Source organism: Triturus cristatus, chromosome 6, assembly GCF_964204655.1.
Source record: "Triturus cristatus chromosome 6, aTriCri1.1, whole genome shotgun sequence".
Classification (NCBI taxonomy): Eukaryota; Metazoa; Chordata; class Amphibia; order Caudata; family Salamandridae; genus Triturus; species Triturus cristatus.
In genome coordinates this window covers 1,738,028,060-1,738,052,301 of record NC_140589.1, presented here as the reverse complement: position 1 = coordinate 1,738,052,301, position 24,242 = coordinate 1,738,028,060, and the positions used below count along the sequence as shown (strand labels likewise).

Genomic DNA, 24,242 nt, shown 5'->3' with positions numbered 1-24,242 from the left:
TGATGGTTGTACCTTCGCCTAACTCTCTCCTAAAGCGTGGAATGACCTGCTCCTGCACATCTGAGTCTCCTGGTAAGTTCTTGGATTCTGCAAGAAACTGAAGCCCTGGCTCTTCACCTAGCCTCTACCCTGGCTCCGCCCATACAGCTTCTGCTACAGTGCCAGCATACCCTCCAAGGTGATTTGTCCGCTTTGCAAATATACAGCTGGCACACTAGCAGCGCACAAAATCGGCACAACATTAGCAAAATGGTTTCCATGTAGAGCTATTTTTGTTCATCCAATTCGTTTCCTTCTCCCTTTGTTCTAGTAATGCTGTGCCCTGTTTGTCCTACCAGCAGAACCTTCATCTCTCCTGCAAAAGTCCCTTTTATATCCAAAGTCACTCGCTCCCACTCACTGTCCAATGACTTCCCTCTTGAAGAACTTGGAGGTCACGTTAATTTCTGCACTATCGCATACATGCCAACATTTTAGAACAGGGTAGTGGGAGATTTTTAAAAAACAATCGGGGGAATTGATTTTCTCTATTGACTTCTATTGAAGCAGGGACAATTTCGGGCCAGCGACAGCTAAAGTAAAGCAGTTTTTTGCTTCAAAAAGCGGGAGTCTCCCATCTGATTCGGTTCAATTGGTATGTATATTATCAAAAAAATCAACCAAATGTTCGTGCAGACATAAAGAAGTGCACCTTTTTGTGAAGCTTGTAGTGAGCCACTTGGAAGGACCCTTGACCCCCTGTAGTGATGTGCATGCATACCCCGCAGCCAGGCGTGGCCCGGGGTATAAATAAAGGGGCACAAAACCACTCAAGGATCAGCCTGTGACAGTAATAGATAAGGGAAGTGTCTATCATTCATGCACCTGCCCGCCAGGCCCCGACACACACCTGCGAGGCAGCCAACACAAGCGATGAGGGTCTGGATCGCTGCGCGCATCGCCTCCTATGACTCCAGCAGCCTCACTCGGAGCCGGCGCTGTAGCAAGCCCACCACCACAGATGCGCAGGTTGCAGTCCATGCAGCAGCTCTTGCAAGATAGCCCACACGGCCTAGACTCCCGCCTGGCGACCGCGCCCTGATGGTGGCGGCCCCTCAGCACCCATCGGCAGCAAGGCCCAACATGAGACCCGGGCCCCTGATGCCCTGGCCACAGCAGCGCCCATCAGCCCTGAGCAAGAAAGGGAGCCCGAGCCTGGCCATTCCCGGATATAGTTGGGAAAACGAAGCACCTCACACCTGATCAACAAGAGGTGCCCTAAAGGACAGAAGGTACAGATACTCCTCACGAGCACAGCCAACATAATGTACTCAAATGCGAGTGCAGATCACTGCTCTGTCCTCAGCCCCAGGCGCAGCTCAGTGATTCAAGCTGCACAACATGGTAGACGACGCCAATGCAGCACAGCCCCTGCAGTGCCGCCGACTCCAGGCAACCCTGAGATGGCTGAGCCAGCATAGCCTCACCCTCCAGCAAGAGAAATGCTTGTTCTTTAAGACCAAGATTGAGTTCTTTGGATACATTTTCACTAAAGAAGGAATCGAAGTAGACACCCGCAAATCCCAAGTGATTTAACAGGCACTTGCTCCCAAGAATGCCGCAGAAGTGCGCAGCTTCCTAGCATGGCTACCTACTGTGGCCGATTCATTCCTGACCTTGAAACCCTGCGGAACCGCTTAGAGCCCTCTCAAGAACAGACACTCGATGGAGGTGAGACACAAAGGAAACCAAGTCATTTGACACGATCGAACAAGCGCTACTAGACAAAGAAATCATGGCTTGCTTTGACCCAGACAAAACAACAGAACTAGTGGTGGGTGCCAACCCCGTCGGCTTTGGGGCAGTGCTAACCCAAGTAGAAGCACTGTGGCGGTGGGCACCCATTACTTTTGCCAGAAAGGCCCTCATGCCCACTGAGGCAAGGTATGACCAGATTGAGAGGGAAGCCCTCGTCATCAAGTGGGGCTGTGGGCACTTTCATCTATACCTGTGCGGACAACCATACCGGTTATTCACTGACCACCAACTGCTGGTCATCTTATTCAGAGCCACAGCCTCACACCCACATTCCCGAATTGAAGGCTGGGCCATACCACTGCAACAATACCAATTCGCAGGGGCGTAACACAGGCCCCCGCAGCACAGCAGTCTGGCTGCAGAGCGCCTAATTGAGCCCGCAACCCCCCCCCCCGCGTGCTTTGCAGTGAGACCCCCTCAAGTTTCGTTACGCCAGTGCCAATTCGAGGTTGTTTATCAACAGGGATCAAGGAATCCTACAGACTTTCTATCAAGACACCCTGTGTATGACAAGGATTCCCCAAGCGATGGAGACTCCCTAACAGAGGAGTTCCTGAACTGGCTGGAGAGCCAGAGTATGATCCAGAGAGCACACAAAAGCGGAGAGCCCAATACCACGACAACGTGCGTCACAGAAGTAAAGTACGCCACAGCCACCTAACCCCAAGAGACAGAGTGCTAATAAGGGACTGCTACCCTGGAAACTTCATACGCTCTATGAACCTGGCCAGTGAGTCATCACAGCAGGTAATGGCACCCTGGTAGCCGCATGCCGAGGGGAGGAAAAAGTAGAGGTGGGCAAGCCACTGAAAGCTCAAGCCAGGCTGGAGCCTGAAGACCCGCTCTGGCTCAGCTCAAGGTCCTTTTTAAACCTTGAGCCCATAACGCGCTCAGGTTTCATGTGAATAGTGCCTGCCCTCCCCCCCCCTCTATCAAGGATGTGGCGTTACAGTCAGAGCTGCCGACTGCGGAACTGGGGAACCAAATGCGAGTCTCAGCGTCAGCTCAACGTCCTTTGATTCTGGGCAAATCACTTATTCTCTCTATGCCTATAAACAATGATTGTGACCTTTTGTGATGTAATTGGTGCCCGTGTAAAGCTCTCAAAAACCGTTGGGTCAAGTTTGTGCTATGTTTTCAAAAATGCCCTAAACGGTATAAACAAAGTCTTAACATAAGGAAAGACAAGTAAATACCCATTTACTGGCTGACTTCTACAAAGTGAAACCAGAAAATGTGGATAAATCACAGCTTCACTGCTTAAGTTGTGTGATCCTAGGTGAATATTTCATTTCACCATAACTCTTTTTTCATTATTGCGCATGAAAGCACTTTCAAATATGCGAGGTCAAAATACCAGTTGTACAAAACTATCCCTTTTAATAAGTACTTTACAGAGTAGTGCTATAATGTGCCCTATTAATGCCAACGCTTCCACATGTTAAAGAAATACACTTTTTTGAATTTTGAAGAGACTTTATCATATTTTACGTGATGTTTGTTATATGATTTACATACCAAATATGTTCAGGGCTCGGCTTGTGGACTGGCGCTAAGATCTGAGCCAAGGCCAGACTGGCCGTATCAGCCATCGGGCATTTCCCCGGGCGGATGGAAGGGTGGGGGGACGATGTTGTTAGTGAGGGCTGGTTTTGTAGCAGTGCAGCAGTTTTAAAAGCACTGCAAAGTTCCTTGTATATCCAGTACTTTTAGAGCAACAATGAAATTGTCAAGATAACTCTGGTGATTAATGAACCTGTTGGAGAGAGATGGGAGTCTTGTCTAGTGGCAGTTTTGACTCATCTAAGTTAACACAGAGGGTTAATATGCCTGCTGCAAAGAATGTGTACTATCCATATCAACAGTATTTTATGTGCATCGCTTGCTTTTGTAACAGAGATCCTCTTGTTACTGTGCCGTTCATAAGTTACAATTGTAATCTAGCACAGTGAGCTGTCAACTGCCATCAAAGAGCTGCTTACAAACTGCATGGTAGAGGTTAGAAAGTTATATTTTTTTCCAAATCTTTCATTATTCTAACGTTGCTAAAAATGTTTGCGTAGAAATAAATTGTTATTATTAAAGTCAATCCAAACCACTGTGTTATGTTCTGAATCCTGGGTTTGTGCTTCTCCAGACCAAGCACTCTTTAAAAATGTCTAACAGTATGGATGACAAGTGAATTCTACACCTTGTGGTCCCCTTTGCCTTATGTAACATTTTCTGTACACGCATTTACACATGTATGATTCATTGTCCCTGTATGTGTGTGTGATGTAAAGTGCTCCAACACCCTACACCAGTATGGCAGGTGCTATAAAACAAAAGGAATAAGTGTGAGAGAGGAGCTATGGATACATGAGAGGCACTGTTGGTGATAGTGAGGGTATATTTGAAGACCCCCACCAAAGATTGTGGTATCCTGGTGCACAGGAAGGTCATCATTTACTATGCTTTAAAACCTAATACAATTGAATATATAATGATAAATGTGTTGTAGGAAGCACAATTTTCTCAAATTGTCTTGGGGGCGGGGGGAGAACCACGGAAAGTCCCCTTTTGTAGTGGTCAGGTTCACTCGCTATGCACCCTACAGGGGCTGGTCAGGCAAATTTACCAGGGCTGGTTTGGGTCCCAGTCCGGGCCTAATCCGAGCTCAGCTCTCCCTGTTAATTTGTTGACTTGTCCACCTCTAGAAAACAGCAGCCAAGAAGGTGTCCTGGTACAGAGCAGCAGTAGTCGTGGAGCCACAGGGAGAAGGAGGTCCCAGGGCTTGCCGCCAAAAGGAACCCACACGGGAGGACAAACCCCCCCCCTCCCTCCCTCTCAGAGCCACCGCAAGAGCGAGATCAACAGAGGCAGCGGTTTCAGCAGAAGATGGGGTCCGCCTGGTCCCCCCAGAAGCCAGCAGTACAACCACCGGCCTAATTCATAACCTACTCAGCGACTGAAGGACTTTGTGTGGCCCCCGAAGTTGTGTCGAAATGATTAACTAAACTGAAGTTGGGAGGGGCGGTTAGTAAGGTACCGGGCCCACTCGAGGGACCCTTGACCCCTGTAGTGACTGCACGCATGCCTCACTGCCACGAGTACACAGGGGCGCGAGACTGCCGCTGACCGCGGCCCCCACAGGGGGCCAATTGGCGGTCGGCGCCTTAGTGCCCCCGGGGCACCAGTCACCCCTCCCCACCCCCTCCCACGGAGGGGGGGCGGGGATGCAGACCGGAGCCCCCCTCCTCGGGCTGGCCGGAAGTGACGCGCAATGCGTGTCACTTCCTGGCCCTGGTGTGAGGGGGAGGCTATTTAGCCTTCCCCCACCCTCCTGGCGACCTCTTTGTCGCCCACCTCGCCATTCGGAACCATCCTCTGCTAGGTTAACTTTTCCGGCGCTCCAATGCACGCGTGCTCATTACGTGATCCCGGGCATGACTACATCTCCCGCACCTGAACTGATTAATGTGGTACGGTGCTCGTGTCCGGTGCTCAGTTACTCTGGCGCGCAGTTGCGCTATGGACAGATGCTTCTTCCCCCCTCAACCGGTGTCTCAAGAAGGCATCGCCGGTGTGCGCACACGGGTTCCCGAGGGTCGCGGACCTGGCGGCTCATGATCTCACTCCCGTGCCCGAATATGTGTGTAAATATGGTGCTCATGCACAGCGCTGCTATACCTTCGGATCGAGTTCGCGCGATATAGAAGTGCTATTCACAGCAATGGTCGCGCAGTCCGATCCTGACCACACGTGACACTTTGTAACCTGCATCCCGATCCCCCCCCCCCACCACAGGAACTGCACGCGGTGAGTGTGTGCATGCATAGTTTCTGCGTTTTCAGCTCATGCAACATACAACCATTGACAATCCAATAGTGCTAATTGACGTAGGTCCGACGTTACGTTGTTCATATGGCTGGATGCAATGTCAGAAACAGCATTATGCAAGGCGGCCGGCCCCCAATGGTTGGGCCTAATGGGGTAGTGGGAAAAGCGTGTAGGCATGTTACTGGTTCTATCCGGAGGTCGGAAGGAACAGCGACATACAGGTCAGGAGGCCCACCACTCTAAACTAAGTAAGCAAGCACACGTGTTAAGCCTCGTCCTTATTTATTTTGCCCTCGCCCCCCCCTCGCTCAGCCGACTCGAGGCCCGAGGCGGCGCGCCTGCTTGTCTCCCCGTGTGGCATGTGCAGGCAGAGCCCGAGGATGCTTGGCGGCCGGGAGATAATTATGTGGGAGTAATTGAACTGGTACTTATGCGGAATATCCCGGCCGATTGTGCGCCAAGAAAATAACAAATATATATTCATTATATATTCGCGCCACCGCCACATCTTTGCCTAGCAAGCGCGGCTTTGGTGCTGGTAACCAGGGTAGAGCCTCGGGGTTGCGTCCGGTGATTTTGAGAAAAACGCTTAACCTCCCCGTGCCTGGATAGGAAATGAAATTACTGACCATGTGCAGTCGCCGACTTTAGTGCAGGAAACCAGGGTTCGAGCCTCGAGGTCGTGTCCTGTGATTTTGGGCAAATCACTTAATCTCCCCCTGTGCCTGAGTATGCAATGTAAAGGCAGTTCTCATGTACAGCTCTCCAATACCTTCGGGTCGAGTCCGCATGCTGTGCGGACTGAATGTCGAATCTAGAAGGTGTCGCTCCTAGTACACATGACAGACACTAGTTTCAGGATTGCCCATGTTGCAAATGGTACGCCACCGGTTGGCACTGTGGCGATGCTGTACCAGCACTAAGCCCGAAATTAGTGGTATAGGGAGGAGATAGGATGGAATAAATTTTCGTTGCCACGTGCGGCACGGTTGACTAACATTAATGCATAGATGAGTATGTCTAGTTAACAACAGTCCCACAAGATTGTTTTCAGCACATTTTACTGCATGTGTGGAGCAGCCACGACAGGATTCAGGCTTCGCAGATGCCCCCACACATGCCAAGGGGAGGTGCGTCCCAATTAGGGAGTTAACTGTTGGAGCCATCGAGAGAATTCGAACTATACTGACAGATTGCATCACGTGTCCCTCGTCCCCAACCTTTTGCTGAAAGGGGGCTTGGGTCGTTTGTCATTGTTGTTGTTGTCTTGACACCCACCCCCATTGCTTACGGCCTCGCGCTCCCAAGTGCATCAGTCCTTGGGCAGGGCGGACCAGAGTGGGGATAGTCCTAACGTAGAACGGTCATTGCCATGTCAGTAACGGTTAAACACGGGTCGCTGCCGACAGTCTAAGAGGTATACTTATGACCGCAACTCTGCCCCGCCAACATGCTTATGTAGGCCGCCTTCACCTGTCACTCATAGTGGCACAGATATGGGGGAAATCACACATATCTAACTGTAACCTAGCCACCCAGGTGGGTGCCTAGTCGGGAAGGGCAACGCAACCGAGATAGAATGGTAGTTATTATCTAATGCTAAGGGAAGCCTGGATTAAGCCACTAGATGGGTGTAGATTTGGGTGTAGCTCAGTGCCCCAATCGCATTGAATACGGGGACGCACTGACATAGCGGCAAAAGAATAAGTGGTCACCACATAGCGCCTCACTAGGGCCAAAATCACGGCACAAGGTTACCGGCGTGATTGACCAAGTGGTTGCGGGTGCGCCGCTCGCGAGCGGATTGCAACCTGGCGCTGGGGACGATCTGGCACGAGCCGGGGCGGCCTGTATATAGTAGAGATGACCCAACAGGCTTGGAATTATGCATTGGTTTAAATCCACTGTCGCCAGCTGAATAAGTATACAGGGTTCCGTAGAACTGTCTGCGGTGGAAGCACGCGCTTATACCAATTTCTAGTTTTGCGCAGTCTGGTTCTCCAGGTACGTCTTGCCATGATCAGCTCTAGGTCGGTGGGTGTGTGTCACTCGGCCTACAGCTGGCTTTGCAGTACGCTTGCCTCGGGGGTGACTGGACAGGGTATTTGTCCCGTCACTTGAGGAGCGAGTCATTCAAGGATTTCTTCATAAAACTATTCTCACCGTAGTTATTTCGGGTTTTGGAGTGTACCTTTGTCTCAAATCCATCGAGAGCTCATTGTTAAGCCGAGTTACCGGACACCGGTCCGTCTTCCAGACCGCCTCATGGCGCCCGAGTTAAATCTTGGACCATGTAGGTTGCAATTATTCAATACAACTTCTGTCTGGGCAATCAACCCGATCGGGTTGCAAGTGACCACTCAGTTGGTCATTGTTTCCCAGGACCCCCGCCCCAGCATCCGTGCAGGTCAGTGGGAATAAGAGGGGCCTCTAGAGAGGGCAGGCTGTAAGCACAGAGCCCTGGGGGGTGTCAGGCAGAGAACATTAGCATGGGACTACCCGCATGCCACGTTACTTAGCTTAACGTTGGCCGATTGGCGTCACTGTGCCCGCAGTACATGCCAGGGGCGAGCTTGCTATTCAATGAAGGGAAACTCCTAGGCTAACCCACAAGCCTCGTCAAGCCACCGGCACTGGGGGTTGTAGGGGTAGTGTGATCTTGAAATACACATTTAAAGCCCAGGTGCGAAGACACACAACACCAGCCTGCAGCACACTGAGTTGGGCACCATAACCAAGAGTTAGGCCTGCAGGAGGAGTAGCTGAAGGAACCATATAGAAATGGGTCCAGAGGTACTTTGGGGGGCATTCCCCGGCAACCAAAGACAGATTCAGGTTGCTTCAATGAAGACCTATCCACCCGCGCTTTAGCCAGGGCGGTTTTGTGGGTGGTATAGTTGTTATATAGCAAGTGTGCGGTCGTTCAAAAGTTTGGTAAACACCACGTAGAGCCTCATGGCGTCAGGGCATTATTGACCATGCAGCATTCGCAACATTCAGAATAGGGCCGGTAGTTGCACCAAAGTTTACGGTTGGTTTCCACAGACTTGTCTGCCCCCAAGGTTATCCTCTAGGGGTTAGAACTCGAGACTAAGGGGGCATCTCCTGCTTCGGCGTCACAAATAAGCGACAGCTACGCAGGGGTGGAGTTACCATGCAGGTCCTGCCACCACTGGGTTCCTGTTGGAGCCGGCCTCGTGGCGTGGTCCTGTTCCCCCTCGCTAAGCCGCACGAGGTCCCATGCACCTCGGGGCTCCTCCATTTTGGATTATACGTCACTCCACGTGACCACCTACGTGACCCTGCTCTACCCGGCCTCGGTCCCAGCGAGGCCCGACATCGAGGCGCCAACCCCTGGCCCGGGGGATACCACGTGAGCCCTTCCCACTCCCGGCGGAGGGCAGTATCGATGGGACCCCCAACCGTCCTTCCACACCTAGGTGCGATCGCCCCACAGCTCTCTGGGGCCTGGCGCCTCTCCTGCTGGGCGTCTGGCCGTGCCCTACCCGGCCTCTCCGCCCTCCTGGGCGCAAGGGTCCGGACATCAAAGGGCTCCAGACCTATATCTGGGGCGACCCGGCAACAAGACGACAGTTGTATCCCGGAGTCAAGAGCCCTGCTGATCGGATCGCAGCTGACCCTACGGAGAAAGACTCTTCCTGAAACTACCCTCTGAGCCCTGCTGACGACGTCGCGGCTCCATCGTGCTTACAAGACCTTCACGAACCTTTGGGGCCCTGCTGACGCTGTCGCGGCCCGACCTTGTTGAAACGTACCATCAGAGCCCAGCTGACCTCGTCGCGGCTCGACCGAAGCGGACCTACCACCGGAGCCCTGCTGACTGTGTCGCGGCTCGACCCAAGCGGAACTACCACCCGAGCCTTGCTGACGCCGTCACGGCTCTCCACGTCCGAGCCGCTCTGAGACCAGCACCCAAGGTCTGGCGCAGAGCCCTCCCGTACCTGGCTGGTACTAAGACTGTCCCGCTACCCTATTCCCCCAAGGACATTGAGACTCTTACTGGATCACTCGATCCCACTGTAAATATTGAACGTGCTCCTTTTTATATAAAGAACCAAGATAAGCAACTGATACGGAGTCCTGTGTGGTGGTGTTACTGGGCCTAGTACGATCATAGGAGAAGGACCTCTCCTAGGAGGCTTCTCAGCGGCGCTCGGCTATAACTTTGCGGTAGGAAGGTGCCCCGGAGTAGTCCCTCCGACTCCCCGGTGGTCCTCCCTCCAACATTTGGTGGCCAGCGACGGGATCCGAGCCAGACGCAATCGTACAGGCAAGTAACGCACCCACCACCTAACCAGACGGAAAAAGAAAAAAGGGAACCATGGACGGCCAAGAAGCAACCGTGGCCGCAACCTTCCAGCTGGAAAAGCTGGAAGAATACACCCACAAAGAACTAAAACAATTCTGCAAGGACAAAGGGATCCCAACCACAGGATTGGGCACCAAGGAAGAAATGCAGAAAGCCCTGAAAGCCTGGGCAGAAGCCGAGGCCACTCCACCCCGCACCGAAGGGACCTCGGCCCGGGACGAAAACCTGCCGACCACAACCCCGACAGATGGGGGGCGAGGCATCCCCGAAGCCAGCCTATCCCACGAAGAAATACGAGAACGGGAGAGGGTCCAGGCACACGAAATGGACCTCGCACGACTCCGGCTGGATGGCGAGCTCCAACTGGCGGAGAAGAAAATAGCCTTGGAGCAACTACGGCTGCAAGAGGAAATCGAAGAAAAGAAACGGCATCGGGAACTCGAAGAGAGACGGCTAACCCTCGAGCACGAGAGGAGCCTCAAAGAACTCGAACTGAAATCCAAAACGGGGGAGACCAGCACCCCCGGGACCCGGGACGCTCTGCCACTGACCAAGCCAAAGGTTCATATCCCCAAGGATGTCGTCAAGGAATACTACAATAACGACGACATCCAGCAGTGGTTCCGAGCCTACGAGGTAGCCATGACCTCCCATCGGGTACCCCGGAAGGATTGGGGTGCCGGCCTATGGGGGAGGTTCCTCAGCGAGGGCCGTGATACCCTGCTGCAACTCCCCGACGCAGTGATGACCTCCTACGACCACATGAAAGAAGCCCTACTCACCCGCTACGGACTATCAGCCGAGATGTACCGGCAGCGCTTCCAGGACTGCAAGAAGCTCCCCAGTACCACATGGGTCGAGTACGTGGACTTCTTCAGCCGGGCCTTTGAAGGGTGGATAAAAGGGAGCAAGGTCACCTCGTACAATGAACTGTTCGACCTCATTGTCTGGGAGCACCTCGCCAACAACTGCTTTGTGGAACTAAGGCAACACCTCCTGGACAGTAAGCTGACCGAGCCCCGGAAGCTTGCCGCCGAAGCAGACCGATGGGTCAACACCCGGGTCCCCCGGAACCCCGTGGGGGACTACCAACGGAGTACCACGGGACCTCCTCGCCAGCGGGGTGGAGGAGAAGGGTCCCACCGCAGTCGAGAATTCCCGGCCGGACCGCCCAGAAGCCCGCCACGAGGCCAAGCCGCCAACCACACGTCCCCGACCCTGGGCCGAAGGGGGACCCCCATCGCCCGGCCTGGACCCCGACCACCAGTGACCTGCTTCGGCTGCCAGCAGACCGGCCACTATGCGAGCGACCCGGCCTGCCCCGTGAACCGACGGAATGGGACCGCTGGGCCCCCTCCCCGACAAATAGCCGCCGCAGCCCTGGGGGAAGGAGAGGACGGGGAGGAAAACCGCGACGACGGATCCCCCGAGTGGGAACCAGCTGCCATGTCGCTCGTATGCCTGGGCTCCCGAGAAATGGTGCCCCGAGCGGCCATCCCCAGCAACACCCAGAAGTACCAGCAGTGGGTCACCATCAATGGACGACGGGCCGAAGCCCTCCGGGACACTGGGGCCAGCGTGACCGCTGTCTGCTGCCACCTAGTGACCCCCGAACAAATCCTGCCACATGTCCTATGCCCTGTCCGGACCGCGGACAACACCGAAAGCATGTGCCGGATGGCCAGGATCCCCTTCGAGTGGGGAGGAGTGTCCGGCACCCTAAAAGTGACTGTCCGCGACGACGCCCCCGTGGACTGCCTCCTGGGGAATGACCTAGAGAGCTCCCCCTGGGCCCAGGTGGAGCGCCGAGAGCATCTGGGGATGCTAGGGCTGCCCGAGTGGGCCTGCGCCACCACCCGGTCCATGACCGCCCAACCAGCCGCTGCCGCGGCCACCGACAAGCCTACGGGCCCAGAACTATCACCCTCCTCCGGCACGGAGGAACCCGACGATGAGGCCGGGCCATCCGAACTTTCTCCCGACGAGGCCGCCTCCCTCAGCGAGATCCCCGAGCTGGCCCAGTGGCGCCACGATGGGGGCCCCACCCGCGAACAATTCCAGCAAAAACAGAAGGCCTGCCTGTCCCTCGAGGGGGCCCGACAGCAAGCGGCCGCCCAGGCCTCGGGGGACCCCACGGGAACCCACTGGGTCTATTGGGACAATGACTTACTATATAGCGAGCAGAAAGTCGCCGAACTGGGAGCCGGCCGGGTGTTGGTGGTTCCCCTCCGGTTCCGGGAGTTCCTCCTGAACCTGGCACATGACGTGCCCCTCGCCGGACACCTCGGGCGGGACAAGACTTACAGCCGCCTAGTGACCCATTTCTATTGGCCCCGAATGCGGAGAGACGTGGACCACCACTGCCGGTCCTGCCAGACCTGCCAGGCTAGCGGAAAGACTGGGGGTCGAGTTAAAGCCCCCCTCCAACCATTTCCAGCCGTCCACACCCCGTTCGAACGAGTGGTGATCGACATCGTGGGGCCCCTCGACCCCCGAACCGCCCTGGGACACCGCTTCATCCTGGTACTGGTCGACCACGCCACCCGATACCCCGAGGCCATCCCACTCCGCACTGTGACAGCTCCAGTGGTGGGCCGGGCCCTGATGGGCATCTTCTCCAGGGTGGGGTTCCCCCGAGAAGTGGTGAGCGACAGGGGTACGAACTTTATTTCAAAGTACATGAGATTCCTCTGGCAACAATGTGGGGTCACCTACAGATTCACCACCCCTTACCACCCCCAGGGGAACGGACTGGTTGAGCGGTTCAACAGAACCCTAAAAGGGATGATCAAGGGCCTGGAAGAGCCCCTGAGGAGGAGGTGGGATGTCCTGCTGCCCTGCCTCCTGTTCGCCTATCGAGAGGTACCACAGAAATCCCTGGGCTTCAGCCCCTTCGAACTGTTGTATGGGCACCCCGTCCGAGGGCCCCTCAGCCTGGTCATGGAGGGCTGGGAGGCGAACGCCCAAGATGCCCCCCCCCGACGTCTACCGGTACCTCCTGACCCTGCGGAACCAGACTCGGAAGTTCTGGGCCCTGGCAGAAGCCAACCTCGAAGCCAGCCAGGAAGACATGAAGCGCTGGTATGACGCAAATGCCTCGACCATCGAGTTCGAGCCGGGCCAGCAAGTCTGGGTCATGTCACCCGTGGACCCCTGCGCCCTGCAGGACAAGTGGACCGGGCCCTTCAAGGTGGTTGAGAGGAAGAGCCCCGTCACCTACCTGGTCGACATGGAGTCCCCGAGGAACCCCCTCCGGGTCCTACACGCCAACCGGCTCAAGCCCCACTTTGCCCAAACTGAACTAAGCCTGCTGCTGGCTACTGACGATGGGGGCGAAAGCGACTCCGAGCCCCTACCAGACCTCCTGGGGTCCTCGGGCCAAGACGGCTCCTTGGAGGGCGTCCACCTCTCCGCCACGCTGACCCCAGAACAGCGCCATGACTGCCGGAGGCTGCTGCAACCCTTCGCTCCCCTCTTCTCTCTCACGCCCGGGGTGACCCCCTGGTGCGTCCACGACGTGGATACCGGGGACAGCCCCCTTGTGCGACACCGCGCCTACAGAGTACCTGACCGAGTCCGAGCCTGCATACAGACCGAGGTCGCCAAGATGCTCGCCCTCGGGGTCATCGAGCGCTCAGACAGCCCGTGGGCCAGCCCGGTGGTCTTGGTGCCGAAGGCCGCCGCCCCCGGCACTTCTCCGGAACTCAGATTTTGTGTAGACTACCCGGGCCTGAACGCAGTCACCAAGACCGATGCCCACCCCCTGCCACGGGCAGACGAGCTGATCGACCGCTTAGGGGCCGCCCGCTACCTAAGCACCTTTGATCTCACCGCTGGGTACTGGCAGATCAAGCTCACTCCCGGCGCCCAGGAACGATCCGCCTTTTCCACCCCCGATGGGCACTACCACTTTCGGGTGATACCCTTCGGTATGAAGAACGCCCCAGCGACCTTTCAGAGGCTGGTGAACAAGGTCCTGGCCGGGCTAGAAGCCTTCAGCGCGGCCTACCTCGACGACATTGCAGTCTTCAGCGACCATTGGGCTGCGCACCTAGGACACCTCGGAGAAGTCCTGGCCGCTCTCCAAAGGGCAGGGCTCACAATTAAGGCCAGCAAGTGCCAGATCGGTCAAGGATCTGTGACCTATCTGGGCCACCAGGTGGGGAGTGGCCAGGTAGCGCCCCTCCAGTTAAAGGTCGATGCCATCCAGGCGTGGGAGCCCCCCGCAACCCAAACCGCTGTCCGGGCCTTCTTAGGCCTCACAGGCTACTACCGGCGATTTATTAAAGATTATGGCAGCATCGTGGGCCCCCTTACGGAGCTCACTTCCAAGAAACAGCCCAAGGTGGTGCACTGGACGCCCCGCTGTCAGACCGCTTTTGAAGCCCTCAAGGCGGCCATGTGTGCTGCCCCGGTGCTACAGGCCCCTGACTACAGCAAGGAATTTGTGGTGCAGACCGACGCATCAGAGTACGGGGTCGGGGCGGTCCTCTCCCAGATGGACGCCGAGGGCCTCGACCGACCTGTGGCCTTTATCAGCCGCCGGCTGCTGCCACGAGAACAGAGGTGGAGCACCATCGAGCGGGAGGCCTTCGCTGTGGTATGGGCTCTCAAGAAGCTCCGGCCCTACCTTTTCGGCACCCACTTCAGGGTCCAGACTGACCACCGGCCCTTGCGGTGGCTCATGCAAATGCGGGGCGAGAACCCCAAGTTGTTGCGATGGTCCATCTCGCTGCAAGGGATGGACTTCACCGTGGAACACCGGCCCGGCAACGACCACGCCAATGCTGACGGCCTGTCCAGATTCTTCCGCCTCGGCGAGGAGAACCCCCAAGGAGATGGGTGACTCTCCCTGCCTCCAGCTGGGGGGGACGCGTGTTGGAGCCGGCCTCGTGGCGTGGTCCTGTTCCCCCTCGCTAAGCCGCACGAGGTCCCATGCACCTCGGGGCTCCTCCATTTTGGATTATACGTCACTCCACGTGACCACCTACGTGACCCTGCTCTACCCGGCCTCGGTCCCAGCGAGGCCCGACATCGAGGCGCCAACCCCTGGCCCGGGGGATACCACGTGAGCCCTTCCCACTCCCGGCGGAGGGCAGTATCGATGGGACCCCCAACCGTCCTTCCACACCTAGGTGCGATCGCCCCACAGCTCTCTGGGGCCTGGCGCCTCTCCTGCTGGGCGTATGGCCGCGCCCTACCCGGCCTCTCCGCCCTCCTGGGTGCAAGGGTCCGGACATCAAAGGGCTCCAGACCTATATCTGGGGCAACCCGGCAACAAGACGACAGTTGTATCCCGGAGTCAAGAGCCCTGCTGATCGGATCGCGGCTGACCCTACGGAGAAAGACTCTTCCTGAAACTACCCTCTGAGCCCTGCTGACGACGTCGCGGCTCCATCGTGCTTACAAGACCTTCACGAACCTTTGGGGCCCTGCTGACGCTGTCGCGGCCCGACCTTGTTGAAACGTACCATCAGAGCCCAGCTGGCCTCGTCGCGGCTCGACCGAAGCGGACCTACCACCGGAGCCCTGCTGACTGTGTCGCGGCTCGACCCAAGCGGAACTACCACCCGAGCCTTGCTGACGCCGTCGCGGCTCTCCACGTCCGAGCCGCTCTGAGACCAGCACCCAAGGTCTGGCGCAGAGCCCTCCCGTACCTGGCTGGTACTAAGACTGTCCCGCTACCCTATTCCCCCAAGGACATTGAGACTCTTACTGGATCACTCGATCCCACTGTAAATATTGAACGTGCTCCTTTTTATATAAAGAACCAAGATAAGCAACTGATACGGAGTCCTGTGTGGTGGTGTTACTGGGCCTAGTACGATCATAGGAGAAGGACCTCTCCTAGGAGGCTTCTCAGCGGCGCTCGGCTATAACTTTGCGGTAGGAAGGTGCCCCGGAGTAGTCCCTCCGACTCCCCGGTGGTCCTCCCTCCAACAGTTCCCCCCAGGCGATGGGATCAATCTAAGTGGGAACACGAAGTCTACGGTTCTGGGGAAACTTCCAGCGGTAGGGCATTTAGCAACAGATAAAGTATCAGCGTGTGGGTAACAGACATCTGCTCTCCAGCAGCACCGTGCCCTGGGAGCACGCGCGTTGCCCTAACTCTGAGGCCTACCCATAACGGGGCCGAGTAGCAAAACAAGTAAATAGGTTCCATAGCTGGGTGAAACTACCATCATTTGGAGATAGGCCCAGGTAAAATAGGGTTTCTTAATGTCTAGAGGACCATTGCGGTTGAGGGTATCCCCCAACGGAATAACTGGTCGCGTACTGCAGCTGCAGGAGACTGGGATCCTGGTTTACGGACACTTTTCCGCGCTCAAGGGGCGCTGCCGGCCAACATATGGTGCTGCTGTCCCAATAACTGGGGTGTCAGTGGGGCAAACACAAGGGGACATTATGTCAATAGAACATTTGTCACACCCAGGGTGCACTAAATCTCTGCTTCAACGGAGCAGGAATTTGGCACCGCTGGGGATGCTCTGGTTTTGTGGGGGGGGGGGCACCCCCTGCCACCCTACTACTGGGGAGCATGATGGGAGGGGCGAAGTAGGACTTAGTCAATCCTCAATGCTTGAACTTTAAAGACAGCGCGCAATGCTTAAGCCAGACAGATTCCCGAAGCTGGTATGCCTAGGGGGTTTCATCACTGAGGGATCTGTGGGGGCATAATTCCCATAAGGGATGGTGGGCAGGGGCAGGAGTTGCCCCTTGCCCATGGTCACGCGCTGGCAGCTAGGAGCACTCCTGTGCTCCAGGTTTAGCAATCAGAGAGGACAGTCCAAAGGTTAAGTAAACCCTTCTCGCCAAAATAGCCAACGCGGGCAGGCCTTGAATTGTGTAGAGGTGTAACTTTCCCGCAAGGGGCCGAATAGTTCTTGGTACATCTTCACAGGCCCAACGGGTCCTTTATTTCAGCAGACTCTATCCGACCCAGGATAGCGTCTAGGGCTTTGGGGACATAGATGGGGCCATCCACAACACCAGGAGCTATAGCTCACTGGTAGTCTGGTGCCTGTGGTTGTAAAGGATCTCACAGAACAAGGGTCTGAGTCCCGCTAGCGCTGCAAAGTGTCATAAGATGATGGCAAAATTTCAAACTCTTCTTTCTGCAGGGATGGTTCCCTTCTAGTTAGTTGCAGGAAGCCCTAGTCAGGAGAGGTTGCAGGTAAGACTATAGCGGGTTGGTGGGGGGCCCTGGCTGCGACGGTGAGCCGCCTCCAGGGCTGTGGCGGAGTTACAGGGCGATCTGGAAGCAGGCCGGTACAAAGGGTACCTCTGCGCGGCACCATTGGGGGTGCCTGAGCCAAAACCGAGGAGCCTCATGGGAGGGTCCCGGAAACCGTGTCGGCGCCCCACTAGTCCTGCAGGCGGTTGTGGGCCTGAACAACCGGGGGCTTGCTAAGCGACGCTCCGCCCCGATAGGGGGGCGTGAGTAGAAGTTACCAATGGCACGTGATCGTAGAAAGAATCACATGGATGGCAGCATCAGCGGGCATCGCTCCCGCACTGCCCGGCTCATCAGACGGGCAGGTGACCCAGTTGGTTGCCTGCCCTTGGATCGCCCGTAAGATAACCCACCCATTACATATTCTGGAATTATGTAATAAACCTGCAGCATTGTTACCCAACACCAACTGTCTTGTGTGTGTCATTTGGGTAACCTACTATGGGGGAGGGGGGACAGCGGGGTGCCCCTGGGGGTACTATGCCGCTGACCGCGGCCCCCGCAGGGGGCCTATTGGCGGTCGGCGCCTTAGTGCCCCCGGGGCACCGGTCACCCCTCCCACGGGGGGGCGGGGATGCAGACCGTAGCCCCCCTCCTCGGGCTGGCTGGAAGTGACGCGCAATGCGTGTCACTTCCTGGCCCTGGTGTGAGGGGGAGGCTATTTAGCCTTCCCCCACCCTCCTGGCGACCTCTTTGTCGCCCACCTCGCCATTTCCCTCCCTACCGCTTACCCGGCATAGGCGTTGGGTGGGGGGGGGGGGGGTTCTGAGCGTTGTAATGTTTTCTTTTTTCTTTGCAGGCGGAGTTACAGGGCGATCTGGAAGCAGGCCGGTACAAAGGGTACCTCTGCGCTGCACCATTGGGGGTGCCTGAGACAAAACCGAGGAGCCTCATGGGAGGGTCACGGAAGCCGTGCCGGCACCCCACTAGTCCTGCGGGCGGTTGTGGGCCTGAACAACCGGGGGCTTGCTAAGCGACGCTCCGCCCCGATAGGGGGGCTTGAGTAGAAGTTACCAACGGCACGTGATCGTAGAAAGAATCACATGGATGGCAGCATCAGCGGGCATCGCTCCCGCACTGCCCGGCTCATCAGGCGGGCAGGCGACCCAGTTGGTTGCCTACCCTTGGATCGCCCGTAAGATAACCCACCCATTACATATTCTGGAATTATGTAATAAACCTGCAGCATTGTTACCCAACACCAACTGTCTTGTGTGTGTCATTTGGGTAACCTACTATGGGGGAGGGAGGACAGCGGGGTGCCCCTGGGGGTACTATGCTCGAGGCACGCCCGCGACCGTAATAAATGAGTGAAGTGTCTATCATGTATGCGCTCGCCTGCTAGGCCCCTCCCTACACGCACCTGCGAAGCAGCCACAAAACACTCCAAATGGCCCATTTCTTAAATCTCAAAGAAATGCGTTTCCTCTGGGTAATTTCTTCCTCATATCTTAACATCGAGGTCATAGTTGTTTATACCCCAATTCTGATGTTTCTAAGAGTTGTAATTCAAGTTTGTTATCTCATTTAACGGTACTCAATCACCGCCCTTCAAACATCTGCGGCTGAGTCAGCCCTTCGCAGCAGCTCGGCTGCTGAAGCCGCAGGCACTGAACCGGATCCCCCGGCAGCGCCCAGAGGATGCTCCGTCCTTGGCGGTGGGCGCGCGCTCGGCTCACCCCAGAGGAGATGTGCTGTAGAGGTAACTGGCGAAGGGGGAGGGGGCCCCTGGTGAACGCCGCACGCACTCACAGGTGAAAGCGCGCGACTCGAGAGAGCCCCCGGTGACCCTATTTGGTGTTGGTCACCGACAGGTGTGCGTTCGCGCATGCGCACCTCAGATCCCAGGTCCAACGTGAGAAGGGGGAGGGCCCCGGCTCGCGCACTGAGGCCGTGCACCGGCGGCTGCTCTGGGGTCTGTCTACTCTGAACAGGTAACCCGGAAAGCAGGCTTCCAGCTGTAAGGGGCGAATGCACGCGCTCCGGCATGCACACGAACGCTGAGGGGGAATACGGGCTTGTAAAGGGTTGTACTTTCAATACAAAGGTATGTGCATGCACAGGAGATACCAGGAGCTATGCGGCGGGGCTCGTCTATGCACTGTAGTGCTCTAGGAGACAGGGGAAGGGGGATACATGGCAGATCGCTTGAATGAACTATGTATGGGAAAACGGGGTGGGTATTGCGTGCACAAGAGAAGATGGGATGGCCAAGGAGTTTGCACGCACGACGGAGTTTATGCATGCTGCAGGGGGTGAAGACCAGTGGCTTGCACGACGTGGTGCATGCATGCTCAATATCTGTGGAGGACGCCCAGGGGTTTTTAAGGTAGGAATCTTGCATGCACTGTATATACACGAGAGGTAGTAGCAGTGTTGATGTATGCAAGCAGATGTGTAGCAGACGTGTGAGAGATACGTGGTTTGAACAGCAGGAATTCTGCATGCACAATAGATGTATGGGGGACCCTGGGTCAGGTTAAATGGCAGGGCTCGTGCATCCCCAGGTGGATACCGCTAAGCCCTCGCGTGCGCCAGGGTGCGAGAGGGGCGCAGTCAGAGAAAAGATGCGTCCCAGAGGTGAGTGTGTGTGTGCATGCGAGGGAGGCTGCAGGCAGAGCTGAGGGAGGGAAGTCCTGCCTGTGCTTGGTTTCCTGTCAGGAGAGCAGCCTCTGTCAAACAATGACAGCCCCCGGGCAGCGGAGGATCCTGTCAAGGTGACGCGCCGCCTCTCGGGACCGGCAGTCAGACGGCGACGCTTACGGCGCTGCTCTTCTCTTGCAGACAATAGCAGCCCCCGGATGCCCCCTGCTGCTGACAATGTGTCATGGAATGAGGTCCAGAAGAGGAGGAGGCCCCTCCCCCGGCGCCCTGCTGCTGAGCCTGCACCTCGCGCTGAGCCTGGGCCCTGCACGCGCCTCCCCTTGTGAGTACCCCTGCTCGCAGCCGTTGAGAAATAACGAGCGCGGTGCTTGCAGTGAACCTATGTGAAAAAGGCAGATAATATGCCCCCCCCCCCCACCACCAGACAGGAAGCCAGGTTCAAGTGCTCTTGTTTGTGTCTCGTTACTGCACAATTACTAACGCGCGGTGTAAAGGAACTGTACACAGTAATGTACAAGCAAGGCCCCGGACCCAAATGAAAGAAAGAACACTGGCCTTCTGACTGTTGGTTAGGTTGTAACATTGAGGAGTAATAAGGGTTCATTGGGTCCCTCATACCCTGGAGACCCCGTGCCACTGTACCTGCTGCACCATTGCAGCTACACCCCCGTGCAGTCCCGGAGGCTACAGACGCAGAGCCGAGCATCCTTTATTTATCATACTCTGAGCCGAATTGTTTAGAGCCACCCGGGCAGGATCCAAGCAATGCATTTTGGGGACTTAGATGAAGTAACCTACTGCCAATCCCTGTCCCGGGAGAGGGCCCATATTTGATGCTCCTGGTGGCAGTCTAGTGCTCACTAGCATGTGGTGGCCTCGGTGGTGTCTGTAGAACCCTGGCAGTGCAAACGTCCTCATTGTAAGCACAGGCCTTACTCCTCCTTCTTTGTACACAAGCGCCTCTGGCAAGGTGAAGGAAGTAAGTTGATGTACATAAGCGATTTCATGGGACAGCCGCACAGGTTTAACATCCTACACTGTTCTCCACGAGAGTAGGGAAGTTACTCTTTTAAAGTCTGGCTTGTTGCTTGTTGGGTACCACGTTGACGATGGTTCTTGGAGACCACACAGAGGGATATTTGGTGCTTCAGACTTCTCAGTGGGACACTCACTGCTGTCATGATTGTGGCCATCCTCATTTCCACTGGTTGCGCTCTCTCTTTTTCTGTCAACCTTTCCCAAGCTTCACAGACATGTCCAGAGAATTAGGTTTTCACGGGGCATGCCCAGAGTATGAGAGCTTCAATCTGGTCATGTCCACTTCAAAGGAAAGTTCTACATTGATTCAAAGGCTGTCCATTGTATTCTTAGAAGTCTCTTCCAACACCACAGTTCAAAGGCATTAATGCTCTTCCAGTCCTGTTTCTTTGTCTTACTTTGCCATCCACACGTTGTCATGGGAATACCATCTCTTGCACAATTCTAACTTTTGTTCTTATGTGTATATATCATTGCATTTTAGAATATTTTTCAAGTCTCTCATCACACAACTGTCCAGTGTTAATCTGCAGTCTTGACTTGATCATGTCTTGACTGCTGGACCCTTCATTATTCATGGTGAACCCAGATGACAAGCTACCCCCAACAGTTGCATCTTCACCATCAACTTTAAAGTTAGTTGCTGCACCTGTTGTCATCACTTGGTCAAATTTACATTAAGGCCATAGTTACATTTTTTTCAGAATGCTCCTCAGCCTGGCCCACAGACAGCTAAAGCTGCCTTGCCAAATTCATGTAATCAAAATAATACATACATTAAAAAATGACACATAAACAAAAGAGCTTTGGGTCGGCCCTTTTTATCAATTGGTCTTTTCAGCTGTCAGTCACATTTTGCTTCCACCCACCACAGCATATAGCATGGGCCAATGGTCCAGACCACTTCAGCTGTTGATTCTCTCGCTCTATGAGAGACAGCATTTTCCATCTCACAGGCTCACAGCTGCTTAAAAAGAACTGCACTTGTGCCCCCATGACTAATGGCCCACGCGTCACCTTGTCTGTGCTTTTTCTTTCCATTCATTAGCTTGTTTTTAAGTCATTCTTGTGTGTTTCAAGTCTGTCTTCAGGTTACAGTTATTCATTAATTCAAAGCTGTGGGACATGAATGTCCCCATTATGGTGTATTGTGAGTAGCTGGTATCCCAGTTTTTAGGTCTCGCCTGACCCAGCGCATGCGCTGGTCTGGCGAGACTTATTGAGAGGGCTCTAAAAAGTGCTAGCAGGCCAGCCTAGAGGTACAGTGCACGTGCGCGGGCGCGCGCGCTGCGCTTTACCGCAATTACTTTCACTTTCGCGGCCGCACGGCCGCTTTGATGTTTGATCGTGATCGCGATCACTTTCGTGGCCGCACGGCCGCTTGGCATAGCCAATAGGTCTCACTTTTGGGACCTTATAAGTATTTAGTTATGCAAGTGTGTTGTACGTTCTAGTGTTCCTGAAGCATAGAGACGAGTGTCTCGTTGCCGTCTGTGTCACGTGACGCCCCGTCCTATCAGGACGGGCGGCTCCGTGACGCGGAGGTGGACGAGACATTCGAAGGAGAGCGTTGGCGGCGAGCGGACATCGCCGCTCCTCGTGGGCCCTGAAATATAACTTAAATGTGGATGTTTCATCAATAAATCTACACGCTGTTATCTTACCTACACCAGCGTCCTCCCTGTTATTCTCGGCACAACAAATGGCGACGAGGGTTCTGGAAGCTGGGCCCACGAGTGTCTCTCCATGCCCTGCTGTCCTTGCCGGTTGAAGCGGAGCCCTCCCACGTGGGTGTCTGCTGCTGAAGCCCCTCCCTGCAGCCTCTAGTTCCCGCTTTGCTGCCTGCCTCGACCGTCTTCTGGCCACGTGCTCCTGCCTGCTGGTGCTGTTCCCGGGACGTTTCGGTGCTGGCGCTCCTCCCCCCCCCCCTCTGGCCTTCCTGCAAGCTGCTGTCTCCGGCCCTGAGTGCCAGGTACTTTCTGTTGCTTCGGGGTCTCGCCCAGCGGTGCTTGCGCCCTGCTTGGTGCTCCTCCTTTGTGCTCACGTTCTGCCAGGCCTGGGGTGCTGCCGCTGCGTGGGGGTGCCTGCCTTCCGCGCCACGTCTGTGGGGAGTGTGCGTCGCTCACGATGGCGCATGGTGGCAACATCTGTGTTCCGCCTCTCTTCTTGGAGGTTCCCGGCAAGCCGTGCATGAAGTGGAAGAGCTGGTTGAGGGCTTTCGAGAACTATATTGTCTCCATTGATGGCGCAGGGTACGCGGCGGAGCGGAAGAAGGCGCTGTTGTTTGGACTGCTGGGGAAGGCGGGGCAAGAGGTCTTCGACAGTTTGCCCGTGTACGTGAATCCGCCTGGTGTTACCACTCAGCTCAATGTGTTCCAGGAGGCGGTGAAGAGGTTGGAGCTGCAGTATGCTGAAGAGACTAACATCATGGTGGGGCGCCACAAATTTGCTCTTCGGAAGCAGGATGAAGGGGAGACTATAGAGGAATATATTGCCTGCTTGCGCGTTCTGGCCCAAGACTGCGAATTTGCGGGCATGACGGACACTTACATCAGGGACCAGGTGGTGTTCTACTGCCACTCCAAGAAAGTGCAGGAACGATTACTGACATGCCGTGATCCTACGCTGCAGGAGGTGGTGGCGATTGCGAAGGCCATCGAGAGATAACTGGTGTCCGCAAAGGAACTTGTTAATACTAGCCACGCTGCCAATGTGTTTTATGTGCAGGACAGAAGCAAGTCCGCCCAGAGGCCTCCTGACAGAGGGGCGAATGATAAGGGGGCGGGTAGGAAGCCGCTCGCTTGCTTCAGGTGCGGAGCGCTGGATCACTTGGCGGACAGTAAGGCTTGCCCTGCGCTTGGCAGGAAGTGTACTAAGTGCAAGAGGGTGGGCCACTTTGCTGCTGTATGCAAGACCAGGAAGTCAGCTAGCAGTGTGAAAGTGAGTTCTGTGAGCGAAAGTGATCTCGAGGCGCTTGGGGATATAGTACTCTCTAATGATGCGGAGGATGGGCGAGTGAAGGGGCCCATAGGCTCCGTTATGATCGGCTCTGTTGAGCTTCCGTTTACTGCTGATTCAGGTTCCCCTATTACCCTGATTTCCGACACTACGTTTGATGCGAAGTGGCAAGATGTGCAATTGCGTGTGACGGATGTGAATCCGAAAGCGTTTGGGGAGCAGGACATAGTGATGAAAGGGTATTTTTCCGATACCCTCACTTTTAAAGGGAGGGCCATCACTACCGAGATTTACGTGGCCGAGAAATGGAGAAGCCTTGTGGGATGGAAGGATCTGGCGAAGTTGGGAGTGATGCTAATCCCAGGGGCGGCGGATCCCATAGTCCTCAGAGCTGACTGTGTCAATTCCATTCAGGCAGACGATGAGCCGGGTGGGTTGTCCGGAGTCCTTGCAAAATTTAGT

The 24,242-nt window shown here is 55.6% G+C and overlaps 1 protein-coding gene across 6 annotated transcripts in view; it reads left to right on the top strand.

The window, feature by feature from the left end:
* SUSD4 (sushi domain containing 4) overlaps nt 1-24,242 on the top strand; it is a 419,536-nt gene that overhangs the window by 199,594 nt on the left and 195,700 nt on the right. Inside the window, exons 1-2 of one of the 6 annotated variants that reach the window (XM_085612985.1) lie at nt 19,005-19,114; nt 19,965-20,106. The exons of 1 other annotated variant lie outside the window; for it this stretch is intronic. In XM_085612985.1, the coding sequence (XP_085469111.1) occupies nt 20,001-20,106 (106 nt within the window). In that variant the 5' untranslated portion in view covers nt 19,005-19,114; nt 19,965-20,000. Of the gene's footprint in view, nt 1-19,004; nt 19,228-19,310; nt 19,510-19,964; nt 20,107-24,242 lie in introns of those variants that run through there. 4 more of the 6 variants (XM_085612986.1, XM_085612983.1, XM_085612984.1 and 1 more) reach the window with 4 other exon arrangements.